Source organism: Anas acuta, chromosome 6 (assembly GCF_963932015.1).
Source record: "Anas acuta chromosome 6, bAnaAcu1.1, whole genome shotgun sequence".
Lineage (NCBI taxonomy): Eukaryota > Metazoa > Chordata > Aves > Anseriformes > Anatidae > Anas > Anas acuta.
Genome location: NC_088984.1, coordinates 17529319 through 17549129, shown reverse-complemented (window position 1 = coordinate 17549129; position 19811 = coordinate 17529319). Strand labels below are relative to the sequence as shown.

The following is a 19811-nucleotide window of genomic DNA, read 5'->3' as shown; positions in this document are numbered from 1 at the left end:
CTGTATGGAACCATGCAGCCTGCCAGCTTGGCAAGGCTTAAACAGCTGCAGCCACAGCAGAAGCCTCTTTCATTTGACAACAGCAACAACACTTGCTTATTTTATGTGGACCAGGCAGCAGAGAACTAGAGAAGAGTCTCACAGCTTGACAGTACCTTCACACTTGTTTCTAGACAGCAGGGAAGTGTAGACCTTCAGACCTCTAAAGCAGAGCAATTTCTAGTGTTCCAATCCCTGCAGCCCGGTGACAGCAGATACATCTGTCCTCTACCTTTCCTGCCCCACCTAATTCTGCTCCTACCTCTAAAATCTGCCTGTGTACCCCTATTTTTATATTATACTTTCCTTCATGCAGTCACTGTGTACCAGAATCTTCCCCTTCTGTTGCTAACCTGGAAGTAGCTACCACTTCTGTGACCCACTCATCACCAGCAGGTTGCTACATTGCTCGTGTGCTCCCCTGCTTCTAACTCCACCAGCTGCCTCCAAGTGATTCATTTCTCCATCATGTGCATACATCATTTGCCCTCTTCTCTGCTCCTACAAAATCTCCTATCTCCTGTTCCTAGCTGTATTCTCCTCTTCATGTTTAAACATTTTTCTCTCCATTTCGTCTGTACTGGCCAGTTGCCACGTCTCTCTCAGCTTTGCCCATAAGATGCTCCTCTCCATCAGACTTCTATTCTCCACTTTCTTCACTGCAATCTCTTTTCTCTCTCCAAACATAGCTGGGCTACCTCCTTTACCTTTTCCATTCTGCAAGAGAAACAGCAAGAAGGACACAGCACACACAAAAATTTGCCTCCGGAGAGCTGAACCATGAAATTAAAATTGAGTTTATAATATGCATGTGCAAACAAGGTTTTTCACATGGATATTCAAAAGCAACATCACTACTTTAAACACACATTAATACACCCCACTGCTACCAAACTCAAAGCCATGATTTGAGGAGATGAGATATAACAAGTCAAGTCAAGAGAATTACAAAGAAGTCAGGTGGTGAGGGAGGGTGTTCATTTTGCAGTTGCATTTGAACTTCTTAAGACAAGACTGCTCCTACCTTATTCAAGGTGCCCACATTTCCAACCTGAAATTGTGCTAGACCTCTTTGTGGCCACAAAATTCTAAATGTGATGGATTAATTGCTTGCTAAGGGTCTGTAAAACATCCATAGTTTTCCTTCTCATCCCTCTGTTTCCTATGTTTCTAATCCTTTTAGGAGTTTTATAAGATTACTGCCTTTGTTCTCGGGTATAACCAATTCTTTCTAGTGTACAATCATTTCATTTTATGCTGATTCAAACAAAAGATTAAAAATCATGCTACATACATACTAAAAACAATGATCCAAGCATAGATTTTTACAGAATCTGATCAGGAATCTCCTACTGTCATTGCCTTCTGTTCATGTAACTAGTCTTTAACACTGCTTATCTGATTATACCACTACAGTCTGTCCTATTTTGAACATACTGACCAATGCCAAGTAGATTTGAAATGACAGATAAAAGACAAACATGTTCTTAAAAGTTTCCTGAAAACAGGTGACTGAACAAAAACAGGCAACCTGTTCAACTTTATAACCAGAGCTCATATCTCACGTAACAAGAAAAGTTGAAATCATGACAACAACTTTAAAGTTTGTAGTGTTAATCAAACAGGAAAGTTCAAGTACTGCATTAAAACCCATAGGGAACTATTACTATTGCTCAAACAATTATTCTTGCTATAGTGATCAAATCCACCTCAGTTAATCGATTTGAAGAGTATTAATTTTATTTGGATGGGTTGCATCCAATTTCCTACTGTTACTAAAACTTAATGCGTTTTAACACATAATCCTACATTTTTACTTAATGAGCTAACAGTCTAATACAGAAACATAAATCATACCCAGCTGAGAGAATTCTACATTTGGACTACACCTATTTTAAGAAGTGTTACATAAGTTTATTCATCAAGTGAAAATCATGTTTATCACCTTTTAGCTTTTCAGAATTATTCCTGTTATGTCAGATAATCCTTTTTAACATATCAAATGAGAAACAGCAGCAAAGTAAATAAATCTCTAACATTACATACAGTCATTCAATACTAAGTGTTCAAGTGTTCTGTTGCGTTGTTTTGTTGTTTTGTTTTTTTTAATCAGAATAACATTTCAACAACTCTCTGAACTCATGCACAAGATTCTACAATACAAATGACTTTGAAATTCAAATCCAGATATGGATCCTAAGTTTGACAATTTTCCACTCTTCCGAGTTCTTAGACAAAAAAAAAAAAAAAACTTACTTCTGCAGCTCAACTCCACATATTGATATGGTTAATAAATAAAAGCCTTTTATAATTTTCCAGAAAATCCCATCTGTATATTGAGCTTCATGTCATGTATACCACGTGCTTGGAAAATATTTAGAACTATCTTGATTTGGTCTGATCATGGAACATTAGCTTCATTCATATGATGTCTTCTGCTCATAGAGATACATCAGCAGAAGTCTCGTAGAGGTATACCAATAATGAGGTTTAGTTCCTCTGTTAGCATATGTGCTGGAACAAAGCATTCCACGGGAGTTTCACCAAAGTATGTTATCATAGAAAAAATATTAAACACATATGTGTGTATACATATAAAGGATCTTCTACAGTCATCTCCACTGTTTTTTCAAGAGTCAATAAAAGAGCGTGCATACTTCATTGTAGACTTGGTTACAACATTTTGGTGCGTAATGTGAAGTGGGTGAAGTTTGAACACAACCTATTTAATAGACTGTTATGTTTGCAGCAGAGAGCTGGAGTATGCATTCACTTAAAACCCTCTCAAGACTCAATGCTAGTAGCGTAACCTTACAATCTGTATCAACCTCCACATAAGCTTTTCCCTGCGTAGGCTACTAGAAAATGAACCAAATAAACAAGAATGTCAGAAACAAAAGCGGAAGTGACAAACCAAAGGGTTTTTTGACCTTGGAAGGAATTTTTGCTCCGTTTGGAGATGCTTTTCACTTCGTACACCTGATTTCATCCATTTTCTGATCAGTTTCAATTTACTGAACAGTTTAGTTTCTAAACTATGAACAGAGGTTTAGTTTCATAATTACTCTGCAACTTCATTAAAATACAAGCCTTTCTTCTTGTTCCAATGTGTCTATTTTCCTCATTGCAACATATTCATGTCTGTTCTGGAAATATAGTGATATTCTCCTGAAATTTTCATTTGATATTAGCAGGTAATTGAGACACAGTAGTTTGGGTAAAACTTGCTGGAAATTAGCCATTACTTTCCAGCCATGACAGCAAGCAACCATAGGATAGGTCTGAACATCAATTTCTTTCTTAATGCCTGTAATTTTCAACTGCATTACTGTATGTACAAAACAAGACAAACCGTTGTCTCTTTACAAACTTACTGGAAATAGGATATAAAGGATATACACTATACATCATGCATTCTCTACACAATCATACAGCTGGGCAATATATAAAATTATTAAATCAGTAAGATTGACTATTGATTTTAAAAGATTTATGTTTCCTCTATCTTAACATCAATTAATACAGAAGAACTTACTAATTTTACCACCTCTATACCAATAGAACCAAGATATTTCCTTGTGCTTTATGACTAGTTCCATGGATGGGACAACTTAAATCAGATCATTGAATGGCGTTGGCTATAGCATTGACGTACTTTTTTTGCCCCTACTAATTCACCTGCAGGAATACTTTTGTTCATTAGAAATGTTAGTCAAGAATTGGAAACTGAAGAATGTCAAACCTAGATACTCCCATGTGCTTGGGGGTGGGGTAGAAATCTACAAAAGGACTTACTCTTCCAAACAAATGAAATAGGAATAGAGCACATTTACATAAAGAACACCAAGTTTCAGTCAAATCTTATCTACAGCTCCCTTTGATATGTTACTATTTTGATCAAGCGAGAACAAAATGTCTCAAATAGTTTTACAAGTTTGCTCAAGATACATATATATATATATATATATATATGTATATATTTTAAGGCTGAATTGTTCATGTAATTTCAATCAAACAGAAAAGAGGAACATATGGATTAATTGCATCAGAGTTGATCCAACCCCTTGTTCCAGCAGCACTTGGTGAAATTAATATTGAACCACTTAGTAACATCACTCTCACTAAACACAATTAATGACTGAGTCTCCCTCTGCCTTTGAATTAATCTACCTGGAACCCTGTCCAAAACCACATAACAGAACTTACAAATACTTCTAGTGGTATTTTTCATGCAGATGGACAAAGTATAATGAAGATGGTAGAGCAACAAACTCAGTGTTTATCCTTTCCATAACATGCTTTTAATCAAATCAGTATTTCTCAAGTCTTGGATCAAGCACTACTACCAAAAATACTTTACTGAAAGTACTTTACAATAGCATAGGTAATTCCAGATGAGTGTTCAATTCTATGTCCTACACAGACTTAAATATTTCCTTACCTGTATTGGAAACACTGCTTGTCATGCATACTAGAAGATTATTTATCTTTTTTGTACTGGCACCTCATTGTTATTCTGTTTTCTACTCTGTACATCACCACCCCTTCTCCCATCTCCAATGTATTAGTTGCTACGTATATGATCTTGCATATTAAACACAATCTCATTTTTACTACTGTACTCGAAGTCATTCCATTCTTTGTATTTAATAAGACTAATTGTTTCTGTTCCTTGTCACTTTCCTCCAGTTTCGTCTTTCAGCACAACCTGCTGCACCTCTTCAATTAACCCCTTACCCACTAATATAATTTTTATTAAACTGTCTTATTGCAAATTCTGATTGCTATATCACATCAAATGCTCTACTAAAACAAATAAATCAGATCTACTGTTTTTCTTGTAAAAAAAAAAAAATTTGATTAAAAAGCATTATTTAGTCTGACTTGATACACCACTGAATTGTACTTTATGCAATTTTCCATTCAGATCCAAGTCTATAATTATTCTTTCTTTCAAATATTGTTCTAAGCCTTGCATACTTCTGAAATCCAACTAAAAGGCCTGTGTTTGTTCAGACCACTTTTCTGCTTTCTTTAAGAGTGTTGCTGTGTTTGCTGTAGTAGAACAACCCACCTGACAGATTCGCAGAAAGACAGAATTTACAATACTCATGAAGTTTGTGTTCTTTCATCTTTCTAGAATGGAAATTATCGCACCCTCTGACTTGAACAGATAAGGCACCTTGATGCTTGTTTCCATCTTGAATTTGGTCATTTCATTGCCATATCCTACTTTTCTAACAGTAAGCCACCCTATGTCAAATATTGTCCAAGATTTTTGGATCCAAATTAAAGAAGACCACTTATCTTGACCAGCTTTTTCTGCATGGCAGCCCCACTCTTCATCTCATTTGTAAAGCTAAAGTTTTTTTCCCTTGTTTATTTATTATTTATGTTCAAGGTCTATATGCCAGTCCTCCAACTTTCAGTACATCATGCACTTTCTGAGCTCCAAAATACAGTTTTCTTGGCTGATTTTTTCCTCTCCTTCTTCAACAACCTTAGCTTATTTCTGTTTAACAAATCTTGATTCTTTACTTGCCAAATTGCAATAGGAAGAGCTATCCTTACAGATAGATCAATCTAAATCTCTTTATTTCACCTATTTAAGCTCTATTAAAAGGCTCTCACCTTTTAAGCTCTATTTTCATTAGCTATTTAAATTAACGAAAATGGTTCTAATTTGTCCGAAACACAGTTCTTTGGTAATTTGCAAAAGGAATTTTTGGTTACACTAAACAAACTGTTATTTACATGTTAAAAATGACATAATCCATTGGTATTTTTTATCACTATATAAACTGATACCCTTCTTTGAAGGGGTCCTATATGTCCCTAATCTGTATGAGAATACTGCAAATAATTACCTTGATTAGATTTTCTCTCTCTGAATATTAATAAGATTATTTAGGAACACTACTACACTAATTTTATAGCACAATCCCCACATGAGGATTTTCTACACATAAAGATTTATATTTAGCTTCTGTCCATCCCTCCTATGAACACATGAGGGAAGAGAAGGTCATAGAAAATTTTGTGGCCCTCTGGGAAAGTAGGAATTTGCAGTAAAATTAAAGGCAAAGCGAACAGCCCACATACATATTATCTTGCAAAATCCTTTCAGCAATTCCACATTTTTATCCTACTGTAGCCAAAGGTCTGGTCCACAGATTTCTGGGCAACTTTATGAGGTATTTAAATTTCTAAGAAGAACAGTGAAATTAAGTATATGTGATACCCCCATTTAGATGTCTGAGGAAATAAGCATGCAAAAACAAATTTATTTTCCAGTATTAATGTATTTTTAGCAAAAATGCAATCTAAGCAGTCTTGTTACAATAATTTGGCAGAAGCAAAATAATCCAGCATTGAATATCCGAAATCTCAAAAGTAACTGTTCACTGTTAGAATATGTGAAAGTTTTGTTGCTCCAAAAGTAATGTTATTCCTGCTTTAACCTTTCATCAGCTTCTTGAGGATTCAAACATAATATAAAGTTTAGAAATATATTAAAATAATGAGCTAAAGTATGAATAAAATCAATAATTCATTATTTGTATACATAGTATGTTTATTTTGATTTTTTCCCTTGATATTTGTTCTGACCTATATTTAATAAATCCAGATGAAAACATTTGGCTCTGAAAAACAACAAATGCTGTAATAACACTAGCAGTTTAAGGATTAAAATTATGGTTTTATTTAAGCTGTATATCCAGAATCTGTTGCCACAGTTTTGAAATCACTCTTCAGAACACCAGCAGCCAATAGCTACAGATAATTTTTAACAAATCATGTAAACACTTACCTTGCTGTTTCCCTCCACTCAGCATCCTCTCCCTCACGCCAACAAATTTCATCAAGCTCAGTAAAGAGATCATGAGGAATGTGCTCCTCGTCATCATCCTCTGTTCCAAGAATAAACTGCACCCTTTGTGATGGAGTATCTGGGAGAAACATAAAAGTATCACCTTTTTTTTTTCCTCAGAGAAAGCAAATTCCTAAAATCTCATAAGATTATTGAGACTCTCTCTGACTTGACTTGCTGCTACACACTAAACATGATTAGACTTATATTATAAAAATATTTATACACAAACTCTTTCAGATTCAGATCTCTATTTACTGTAATGGTCTAGTCAGCAAATTAAGTAAACTCATCTAAATATGGACGTACAGAAGTACTGAGTATCAGAAGCTGAAATGGTATCTCAGAAAAAAAAAAATCAGCATAGAGCTGATTAAAGAAGTTTACTCCATTGTTAAAAAAAAAAAAAAAAAAGCCACGTTGTAAGTCTGTATCTATAGACCTAGCAGAGCACACAAACCTGGCCTACTACATTTGCATTCTTTGTTTTACCTACCAGGAGAAAGAATCCTAAAGAAACCTCTCTAATGTCAATATTTAAGTGGGAACTCCAACCATCACTTGACCCTTTTAAAATGGTTGTTTCAGATGAACAAGCTGTTTATTAGTCCCAACTTCCCCATTTTGTTCTTCCTGTATCTGTCTTCCCTTTACATTTCTATCATTATTTATTTTACTTTATAATCCTTCACTTCAGACCACTTCAAAGACATACTATTTTTCTTTCATATTACTCAGTAAATTTCCAGAGCTCACAGAATACTTTAATATTCCTTATATTCAGCATTCACAGCTCAAATGTTTTAAGTCTAAAAAAAATAATAATTAAAAGGAAAACAAAGAACACTTATTTGGTTATTTAAATGAAAATCTTAGACTAAGAAACTCAGGGTGGAAACCACTCTCTCTAGAAATACAGTTATTTTTACTGCTAATAAATTTTAGATTTCTGAGAAGAACCAGAAGTCCTTTGTGACAGCTGATAGGGGCCAGGCTGCCAGTCAACCAAGAAAATTACTATGCAGCAGAACAGCTCAGCAATTCCTTGAACACTGTCTAAATGACGTTCTGTTTTACAACTATATTTGTAAGACAAGCTACACTATTTCCCATCCAGCAGCGAAGAGCATCTCTGAACAGGACACTCCAAGTCTTTGTATTTTGGAAAAACTCAGATGATAGAACTCGCTGAATGTTGAAGAGCAAATACAGCACTAATCAAAAACAATTAAATGTCCAACAATCAACTTGTTGATTAAATTCAACAAGATACCTCTTTTGTAATAGAAGTAAACTTACTACACCAATGAAACACCAACAAGACAATGGTTTTCACTTGAGGTTTATTCTCCTTAGCACAGTGTAAAAACAAAGAATGGAAAAAACAGGGTGAGATATAGGATAGTAGGAAAAGAAAGAGACAGGCTCAAATACTACTAAAAGCTCTAGAGAACAGAGCTGCAGGGGGACAACTAAGGGGATGGAAATTAACTTCTGGTAAAACCATTAAAAATCGGAAGTAAGCTCCACTTTACCCTTTCTTCTGTTGCTCATTTCTCTCACTGTTCTCTCCTTTTTTCTTTAACAACATTTCAAGCTTCCCAGTATTTTAGACCCCCTTTCCAGCCTCTACCTTTTTTTTTTTTAATATCCTCCAGGATACATATTCATATCCACATGTTGGTACATTCTAGGTAAGGAAAAAGTAAATGCAAACATCAAGATGTGATCTGAGAGTAGGATGTGCATTCTAGTGAAGAAGTATGCAATTTGTTACCATTTCCCTGAAGGAAAAAAAATCAATGAGATCTGAACGTACAAAGGACAAGCACATATGACTAGTGACAGACCATAGAAAGCAAGCTACTGGTAAAGAGCTGGACTGCAGTGAGAATATGAGAACAAGCCTTGCCAAGAACATCCCGTACCCTTGGTAAAAATCAGCACTAGGAACTAATTTACAGCAACAGCTACTGCTAATAAATGAGTAGAGTTGTATAGCAGAGCTGCCATTTTATGACAGTTGTGATACTCATGCAAAGGCACACTTTCAATGTGGGAAGGAAAGCAGAGGATTTCTGAATTCTGGTAAGTAGCAACAATACCTTACTGCTGTGGTTTGCTCTGCATCTTTCTCTGACATATAGCTAATTCTTCTGACTACAGTTAAAAACTGACATAAATTAAAAAAATGCACAAAGTTCTCTTTTCCTTGTTAACACATCAATGAAACTAACTGCTAGATTCTGGATATCATTTTTGCTTCAATTTGTATTTGCTTCTGAAACGTGCAAACCACAGCTTAGTTTTCAGACAAGGAAACTGAGAAAAAGAAGTTAGGTTTGTAATACAATAATTGTATTTTAAGGATAAAATTCTAACAGAATTAAACAATAGCAACATGATAAAAAATAGATTTGTTGGTTTTACTTCTAAAACTGAGTTAACAGGATTACACATGAGTAATGCCAGATGGATTTGGCTCTTATTCATGGGAGTAATAAATATCAAATATGTCATTAATGTGTTATACATAAAATGAGTAATGCGTGATTCAAAACCAATATGAAAGGATACTTCTATTGCTGACTGTCAAACTGTGATAACTTAATCCTCGGTGTAAAAGCAAAATATTTGCAAAATAGGACACTCATTTTTTTCAAGTCTAGGAAAACAGAAACTGGTTTAAATACATCACTCCTTCAAGTTGTAAAGCCAGGTTAGAAAAAAATCTTCATTTTATTAACCATACTCTTATAAAGAAATGAAAGTAATCTAGACTCAGCTAAAATGAAAAAAATGAATGGAACTAATTTGTTAAATTATTATTTCTAACACTAGCCATTTTATAACAGAGCATAGAGAAATAAGAATCAACATGAGTTTGAAGTTGAACAATAAGCAGCTGGTGGTTCTTCCCAAGTAAGCTCATCACCAGCTCATCACCAGCTCAGGAAATCCTTCAGAACCTGCTAGGATTGCACAGAAAGCAGTCTGAGCCATCTCAGTCAGGAAAAGTTGAAGCAGCTTTCTATTTGCTGTTGCTCCACCAGCCCATGGGAGCCCTCTGCTAATGCTCACATCACCCACGTAGCACTCACACAGACACCCAAACCACCTCCGATACCTCAAATTCAAAACCCACGTGAAACACCTAGGAATTCCAAGTTTAAAAATCTGTACCTTCACAGCCCTATCAAAAGCGTAGAAATTAAGAGGTGGGTACAGGATTGTCAAAAGCACCAATTCACTCATGCTGGGATTCAGTACTGCAGGAAGGAAGTGAACCTGACATACCACTCAGTACTTTGATTACCTTCAATGTAAAGTCATTAACATCCCTAAGCCAAAAGGAAGATACAGACATGCCAAAAGAACAGAGCTGAAAGCCAGAACTGCTAATAAGTTAATTCCCAGACGACAACAAGTAAAGCTGCTTCCTGGAACAGCACCGAGTGCAGGCCAGGAGGAACAATGGCCTGTACTGCCATCCTGCCTCATAAAACACACATCGGAAAGAACCATGACTGGCATTTTCCTCTTTTAAGCCACCCCAACTACAACCATACTTCTTGATCATCACAGCTCCCTCTTGCCTTAGGGAACAAGGTGAATGCAAGACTCGGGTTGGGATAAAAAAGAATCATTTTTAACCCCTCCACATAAGCCCAGCCCAGAAAGAGCCTGTGCCAGCTCTCCTCTCAGTGAACTCCTCCTCAGAGCGGAACTGCACGCACTCTGGCCAAGCCATGCCACAAACAGAAACACAGCTTTGGGTGCATACCACATGTATTCCACATTTTGTCCTCTACTCTTGATTAACTCTAAAAAGGGTACAAACATGTATTTCTGGGAATACTTACTCTATTACCTCACTTATCAGAATAGGATTCAGCATTTCTAAGCCTGTTGGGAACCTGCGTTCCAGATCAGTATTAACAGGCTAATACTTTCCATCGGGGGTCAGTAGATAGAGGAACGAAAAATTATTTTTCTAAGCTAGGAAACACACTAAACATTGAAACAAAGTTTACATTACAGAAGTTTGCATAAGATAGTAAACGTTGTAGACAAGATTTAGTTATTGCCTCATGCCCTTGTGCGTTCTCATTAAAGCAACATTAAACACACAAACATTTTTTTGGTTGCTCTCTGCATATGACAGGCTGCAGACAGGGTGTGAACTGGTGTAACATAGTTGACACGGACAGCAGTTCACCTCAGGTGAAGAGGAGGTGGAGTGAAAAATTCCAAGGATCACAGAAAAGACAGCAGCACCTCAGACACAAACAAACATTCCTTCTCCTCCTGCTTGTGCTCACCAAGGAAGCAACGGATGGGGGCTCTCCCCCCATCTCCATCCAGTATGGATTAGACTTTGCCCCAGTCAGCAAATGTAGGGATCATAATTATTTTTTTTACTTACAAAATATGGTAGGGAAATTAAAAGAAAATTTACATTACTAAAGTACTTATAAAATAGTAAACACACAACACACATCTGAAAATCTCTTCAAAAGATCTTAGAAACTGTGTTAGATTGGGAGAAACTATATTCCCCTGCTTGCTTCTCTGTTTTCAGGAAACTACATTTTCCTCACATTAATCGTTTCCATTACCTCAGGGCTGTGACAAATAATCTTATCTTTTGTATCTCACAATACGGACAATCCCCAAGCTTCTATTTCTCCTCTTTTAGCTAGACTCTTTAAACTGCTGTTATGATACATTTCTATAATCCAGATGTACTGCAATCTGTTCCCTAGCTGCCCAGAGATTCAAACTTCCAAGTTCATCCTTTGGCAGACAAAGCATATAGTTAAGGGTAGGGGAATTCTCCTACACCTGTACTGTTCACAGATAAATTGATTTTCCCCATTAATATCCCTTTGAGGTTTGAGATCAGCTACTGAACATAGTTAACTTAGTCCTTTGGTTATACTTTCCCTTAGCCCCTCTAGAGAAGTCCCCCTTTGCAATTCACATTTTTGCCTGCATTACCTTCATGTGTACAGTCCTCTGCTCAGTTCAGCTCCAGGCTGGCTCAGCTTCCCTTGCTACATCTAGTATCATAAATTACAAACTTAAGCCTCTTTAAAACTGGAGAAATATTAAAGCCAGGTTAAAAATAAAATAAATAAAATACAAAAACTAAAAAAACCTTGCATAAGTCCTGCTGTTGTCTAGTCCTAGAAGACACCACACAATACTGAAATCAAACCCTCACAGCTGCGTTCACTTTACCTTCACAAAACCCGTCCTTAAAAAGACATGCTGAAGAGAGCTGATGTTTTGCTATTCTACCCCATTCTATCCCAAAACAGAAACCACTCAAAATTGACACTAAAATCCACGTGCATACCAAGTGTAAACCTACCAGACAAAGGGAAATCTGCACCATACTTTCATTGCCACCACAACTGGCAGAGCTGACAGAGCTGTCCCTGTTAGCTTGTAGCCTCGCATCAGAAGGCGCTGGCCCCCATTGTCCTCCGAGGAAATAGCACTGGGGAGCTGCTACTGCCTAGAGACAGCTTTTTTGCCAAATTAGTTTTAATCTGAATCAATTCCTTAATTTAATTCACAGAGCAGCCACAATACTTGCACCACAGGAAAGCTGTGGAGGAGGGTAGCTTAAAGCATGAACCTGGGGCCTTAAATACAACAGCAACGTTTCAGCTGTACCAATAGCCCTCTTCAGTAAAGTGAACAGAATTGCTGCATTTTAACTAGAGTAAGTAACTTCCCTAGATTTCTCTTTTCTCTTTTTTTCCTTCCAGAAATTATAAGACAAGATGGTAGAAGTCAAGATGTTGTAATTGCTTAGCTTCCAATTTTTCTACCCAAAAAAGCCTCTCCATGAACAAGCCACGTAATCTGAAAATTATGCAAAGGCACATTGTTATGACAAAATGGGAACCTCTTGAGAAACCTCATCCCACCAAGAAGCAACAGACAGACAGTGAGACACAGATGTGGGGAAAACAAACATAAAATTTCATTAAGTAATCTGCACCCCCAAATGACAGGGCTCACTCCTTCTTCTTCCACTAAATACATATTCCACATATTACTTGTCTACAAACTCTGAATCTGCACACAGAGAACATTTGGGTTATTTTTGAAGAGTGACAGTAGGAGATTTAAAAAAAAAAAAAAAAAAAAAAGCTTCTGCGCAGCCATCAGAATGTTCCAAATACATTATCTGCAGAAACCATCTCTCAGACAGTTGCTGGTATAGCTTTCCCAGACAGGATTCAGAGGGATTACCAGGAAGCTTCCAACCATAGGTATTACATTGAATACAGGTGTTTTCCAGCCATTTGATACAAAGAAAGCTGTTTAAAAACTTGTTTTTCACTAGATTGGAACCAGGTGTGCACCTGTCCACTCTGAGTGGGGGCAGTCACAGCCCCACAGCACCATGTGCACAGTGCAGCTCCCTGTCTGCAGAGTGATAGCAAAGCAAGATCTGCACCTACAGAAACTTCACAGATGAAGTTATAAATTATGCAGCTATAAATTATGACCAAAAAAAGCTTTATCCCATTCTTGGTTAACTGAGCAGTATGGAGCACTTCATGTCTTAATATTTCAGGCCTTTACTTCTTCCAGCATCTCTATTATTCAGTTCTTGCATCTTTTGTCTTTATTATACCTCCTTTCATGCTTCACCGCTTCAAAACATTGCTAATTTATTCTCTTGTAACACAAAAATCCTCATGTATTTTTCTGACTTACTTCAAAGCACTGTTTTCCATCAGCTGGTTGCACAGTGCTTATTTTCTCTATCTTTCTTCTTGCACCTGCTTGTTGAAATGCTTTTTTTTTTTTTTTTTATCATCCTCCTCCCCAGTTCCCAAGAATGCAGCCTCCTACTATTCAGCAGAAATGCGTTAAAAGGGCTCTATGGCGAGAGGGAGCTAAGCACATTTCTGCATGTTAAATTAAGTCAGAATGATTCGTGAATTAAGGGATTATTTCAGATCTGTTCTCTTAGGTAGCACAGTTCCTCATCTTGAGTTATGCATTGAGGAGAGGAAGCTCATTCATCTCCTTGCAACTTCCCTGAGCCTCTGGGTTCTGTTACAACCTTGGGGTCATGGGGAACGAGAGATAAGAAGCATGATTGCAGTTTAGTGGATTCAGATTTAGTAAGAGAATTATCCTTTACTGCCTCTGAATAAATAAATTATAGAAAAACTATGCTTCTTTTCTCTGTATAGGTGATGCTTCTCCCCTGACAGCACAGCAAGCTGCCTATAACTCCTGTAAGGAAAATCCTCAGCAAAAGCAAGGATGTGGATGTAGACTACCAACAATGAATAGTTTTGTTTGCCTGCTATGACTGTGATTAACCCCTCCATTCTGGTATAATTTTAAGCTTTACAAAGACAAATCTATTTCACTGTTGGATAGAAGATGCCACGTTTCTGCCTGGATGGACAGGTATCAAAGCTCAAAGTCTCTTTCTCTGGCCAAGCTTCCAGGAGTCCAAATAGCTGAGGGAAAAAATCCTCAAATTTTACTACTTAGATATTATTTCAGGGTGGAAAATTTGGATATTTCCAGATTTTTCTAAATGTTTGATAGTTCTGTCTTTGGCTCCCTTAGAAAAATAATTGTAATCACTCAAGCATTTTAAAGATTATCTTTGGCATTCTGGATCTGAAGAAGACTGAGATGTTCTGGCCTGTATCTTTTCTGTCTTGGGCATTATAAAAGTAATATTTTTATGTGCCAAGATTCACACACCCTTTAAGTGGTAGCTATAATTCCTTCATAAGTGAAAATGTGACTTACAAAAGTGCAGTCTTGCATTTATTTCAAACAAGTATACCTGTATTACTGCTATTCCGCTCTTGGAGCTCACTTGAATATAGGTTGATTTTCACTCTACACAGGATTGCGTTGAAGAGCACATCTTGTTTGCACAACTGTCAAATACTATTAAACTGAGCCAGTGTAGTTCATTTTTACTTTTGACATTAAGAAGGACACAAGCCTAGGTCTCCAGAAGTTGAAAGAACAGAGCTAAATTTTCAGCCAAAACGTGTCACATACTGGCACTTAAATAAAACCAGATGACTCAACAGAAGACATCGCTTCATAGAGTAAGATATCTCACTTCTTGGCTAATGTAACTTTCAATTGTTTCTCTTTACTCTGACATTATATGTATATATGCATATTCTATTTGAAAGCTATTTAATAATTTATGAACTCTGCTGTTTTCCAAGAAACTGATTTCAATATAGTATAGGGTCTTCATACATTTGAAATACATTCCAGACAGAACCAATTCAGCCAATTTTTTCTTCACTCTTAAAAACTTCTCATATCTAAGTTTGGAAAAGTCTTTCTGCTTCATTCTCATGAATGTAAGATCCTTGTGAAATACCTAAGTATTTCAAGGTCTTTAAAATACACAACCATCAGCATTTATAATCTACTTAGTCTAAAGCTTTCAACACACATAATATATACCTAAGATTAAAATATTATCTTATAATTACCATTCTGTAACCTAAAACTACATTTGCATATTTCTCTAATGATTTAAAAACATTCTTCATTTGCTCACTGACAAAGGGTTTCCTATACATGCTTCCATTCTATTTTTAGTACTTATTATAGCCTTGGACATTTCAGTACACATGCTTTTACACATTTTCAGTACACATGAATAGCAAAGAATATTTGTATATTTTGAGACAAAGCTTGCCTAATCTATTCATTACTACCTTTTTCTGCTTTCTATAGTGTTTTTGAATTTAAAATTTTGAGAACTTCAGGAGTTTTGTGTTATTTTAAGGTTTGTTCATTGAAAGGTATTTTTTCCCATTTGTTCTCAAGTCCTTAAGAGACTCATCTCATAACGGCACCTTACAGTATCATGTAAGGAAAAAAGCAAACGCCATCTGGATCGTTTAGGTCTGTTAAAACACTACAGCTTCAGTGACACCAGCATTGTTACAAAAACAATTGTAAAAAAACACAACTCCTTTATGTTGTTTTAGGGGCAAATACTCCAGAATCTTCACTGAGCACTACTGGTGCCATAAAGCACTTACTCCACCTCAGTGGTCATGGCACTCTACCTTTACGTGAACGCTCATGGACAGTCTCCTACAGAAATAGGAATTACTGAAGTTTGTCACTCATTAACCACCCCTGGTTGCTGACATTCATCAGAGGAACAAATATTGTCTCTTCAGCTGGGACAACACAGCCTCTACTAAGTTCTCCAGAACTCTGCTCCTAATGATATCACAACAATAACAGGAGGATAGACCGTGCATAGTTGTACTGATGTTTATTACTAAAAGACACAGAAATAAAATTTAACTTACCAAAAGGAGGAGATTCTCTCCCGTCTTCTAATCCTGAATCTCGCTCTCTGTCTCTCTTTCTGTGTTTATGTCCACGATGCCTATGGCGTCTGTGACTCTTTCTTCCACCCAGTGGCACATGAACTCCAATGAACAACGTTCGATGGCCTATAGGTAAAAAAAAGTTACCTTTTAAAAAGAGGCTGTGGCAAAAAAATAAAAATATTAATAACTATAATATAATTGATGATGTGATTGTTATAATTGTAATAATATTAATTACCATTATGTTAGTAGTTGTAATATTATTAATTGCAATAAAGATACTATAGTGTCACACATATACAACTTCCAGATACAGGACAAAATCCCAGTTTTGAAGTCCATGTGATACAGTGCCAGATTTAAACATATATATATATATACTGCATCTCTGTGTGTGAACTTTGATTAAAGCCAGACAGGTGTTCTGTAAAATGTCTTCCAAAACAGTAATATCACAGAGACACATGGATCTCTTTGCATTGAACATTTGGTAAAGTTGCTGTTTGCCTTGTGTGTACAGGAACTTTACAAAACTCATTGCTATTTATGAGCCAAACCTTGACAGAATTCTTGTAGGAAATTCACTGAAGGGAAAAAAATAAAAATAAAAAAGACTGAAAAAAGAATGAAACACCATGGAAGCTAGACTACAAAATCCCTGTGCAAGGTATTTTACTGACATCATATTTACATCATAAATACATAGCTGGTAGGTTAGGGTGCTTTCATTTTTCCTATTTTATTTCAAAAAGTAAATGAGAAGGTACACATTGCTATGCTTGCCACCATCTTTGAGCCTGAGGAATTTATATTGCTGATCAAGCCCAGAAGATTTAGCTCCCTTAGCTGTGTAGGCTAGCAGGATCAGAGCACACAGTAAAGCATTCACAAGGGGGAGAGCACAGGGGAAACATGTAGAAAGTACCAAAAAAGAGAACAAATGGGAAAGGAATCATGACTCACTATAGGCAGGTCTCCTACATTTACTCAGCAGAAAGACATAGTCCAGATTACTCATCTCAAATAACATTTATTTTCTCCTTGAAATGAGCATAACACAGCTAGCGGATAATTGCTGCTTTGCTGCAATCATTCAGCAGTGTCAATCATTTGAAAAAGGTCAAGAACATTAAGCTAAGGTAGCACGTGATCTCTAATCCCATGGAGACTCCAGTGGGGGCAGAAAACACAGCAAGGCGGCTATTTGTCACAATACATCAAAGAAATTCAAAGCCGACAGGAATTCTCTGCAGAGGCAGAACTAAAGAAGCTGGAGACCAGGCTCTGGACACCACACTAGTTTATTTCCTCAACGTGGGATGGTGTAGAGGTAACTAGAAAGCAGACATCAGTTTTGGGGACTATTCTTGTATGGTCAGGATATTTTTCTGAAGCAAAGGCCATGAGTTGAAAATGTATTTATTTAACATACCTCTTTCTTCTTACTTATTACATTTAACCCAAGGAATTATTTAAAAAGAACTGCTGCCTTTAGTGTATTTCAAATGTATTGCAATCAGTAGTGCATGAAACGAGGAAAAATGCATTCCATAAAAAGAATTCATTAAAATGATACCAAAGGACAACAGGAATGTAGTACTCAACACATTCTTGTTTGCTTCCTTAGGTAGAAAAAAAAATCAAAACAATGTTTTGAAATACATTTAAATAAAATATATGTATTGTATAAATTACATATATATTATTTATATACTACATAAATGGAAATAATATAAATATCTGAGAAAATAGAATTAATATACAATCTGAAAGTTTATTAAAGAAATGCAATAGGCTAATATGCTCTGCAATGTCCTTTATATAATTCTACAAATCCACTGTTAAATTGTATAAATAATTTATTAAAAAAAGATTATTCTCAATCAAATTGCACATACTCAGGGAACAAAACTCAGAATATAGTGTTAACTTAAACCTATGCATTGATAGCGTAAGAGGCTTTGGCCTCTTGCAGTTTACCTTCAAAGCATTAAAACACTCCATAAGTAAAAATATTTTACAGATTAGAGAAACAAAAACATTGTTATAAAGTGCTTTTTTAATTTTACAGGATTAATAAATCCAAATTATATTATAAAAGATTTTAAAGGGATCCTGTTAACTATACTTAATTTTTAGACAGATGAAAGCACATATAAGCTCATGTAAAATTGGGATTTATTCTAAATTTCTGAAGAAAAAGGGTATTGTACTGTGAACACATGGAGGTATAAAATCTTTGCCCTAGAAAAGACAAAAATGAAACATACATTATTAATATAAACCCATCCTGCAGAGACATTTCTCAAAATAAAATCTAAGTACAGGGTTGTTTAGGGTTACTGTATTCCACAGAATAAATTTTTCCTTACACCTAGATTTTATTTTAAGAACCAGTAGCAAATTAACTATGCAAGAAGGCAACTTCAGAAAAGCAAACCTTTTTAGCACAGTGCTTGAAAATGACAGACCTAAAAAACACCTTCAAAACTTGGCATTCTGGGTCTTCAAAACAGAAGCTTGTTCTAGGCTTACTCATGAAACAAATGGAAAGGAAATTAATTTAGTGGAACTTGTAAAGCTTTGAAAACATATATCTCATTGTAATTAATGGTGTTTGATGGCCTAACTCAAGAACTTGTGGGAATTGGAAATCCCATTACAGTTGTCTGAATGGACGTGACATTGCAAGAGAAAATACAGATGGAGAGAAAGGAATTTACGTGCTTCCTTTAATTTAGACAAATCAAGATCTTTTTAATGGAATGCTAAGAGTGTGACCTTTTTTTGCCCCAGTTCCGCTCATTCTCCTTCCAAACAACTGTACACAGAAAACACACACGCATGCACACTCTTGGTAGGCAGAACACACACACAAAGCACTTTCACCTCCCTGCTTCCCCATCAGTAGAGGCTCCACAGGTCTCCATGCATCCAAGGTGTTCTTTCAGTGAACCAGGCAAGTTGGTGCCTGCTGCATAAAAGGGGACTGTTCTGGATCTAGACATTCACGAGCTCCTGGTGCTCATGGTACATCTGCCTCTGCTTCCTCCCACCAGCAATGATTCAGCTCTGTCTTGGGCCCCTGCTGAGACCCAGGCTTACAGGTCGCTGCTCATGGGCACAATGGGCAGGGGCAGATGGTTCTTGAAACATTTCCAGAAAGAGAGCAAAGGCAGGCTTTTGTGACCTACTAAGGAAACGCACTGCAAAGTCAAGATGCCTTGAGAGAGAATATTGCCAGTGGTTCAAGTCCCCAGTGACAACTGACCTCAGCAGGAGAATGCGGGGTTCTCACTCCTCTATAAAACATTCACAGCCTTGAAGCATCTTTTATGTATTGCCAGCTAAAGCTGAACCAAATGCAGTGTTCTGTGTACTCAAAACCAACAGTGAGGTAGAGACAGAAAACCAGCAGTCCATGTAGAGTTAAAAAAAAAAAAAACTATAGGAGAAAAAGTGATTATGGTGAATTGTGTAGGAGTTGAGAGTACATGACTCATTATTCGTTATTGTAGTGCGGC

At 36.4% G+C, this 19811-nt stretch overlaps 1 protein-coding gene across 8 annotated transcripts in view; it reads right to left on the bottom strand.

Moving 5' to 3' along the window:
* Window positions 1-19811, bottom strand: part of SLC4A10 (solute carrier family 4 member 10) — a 155903-nt gene that overhangs the window by 69362 nt on the left and 66730 nt on the right. For all 8 annotated transcript variants that reach the window (XR_011098126.1, XM_068687692.1, XM_068687695.1 and 5 more), the window contains 2 exons: window positions 16264-16410; window positions 6851-6989 (listed from right to left, as the gene is read on the bottom strand). Coding sequence is in view for 7 of the 8 variants with exons in the window: in XM_068687692.1 (XP_068543793.1) it covers window positions 6851-6989; window positions 16264-16410 (286 nt within the window). In the remaining variant the exon portion in view is untranslated. The remainder of the gene's footprint in view (window positions 1-6850; window positions 6990-16263; window positions 16411-19811) is intronic.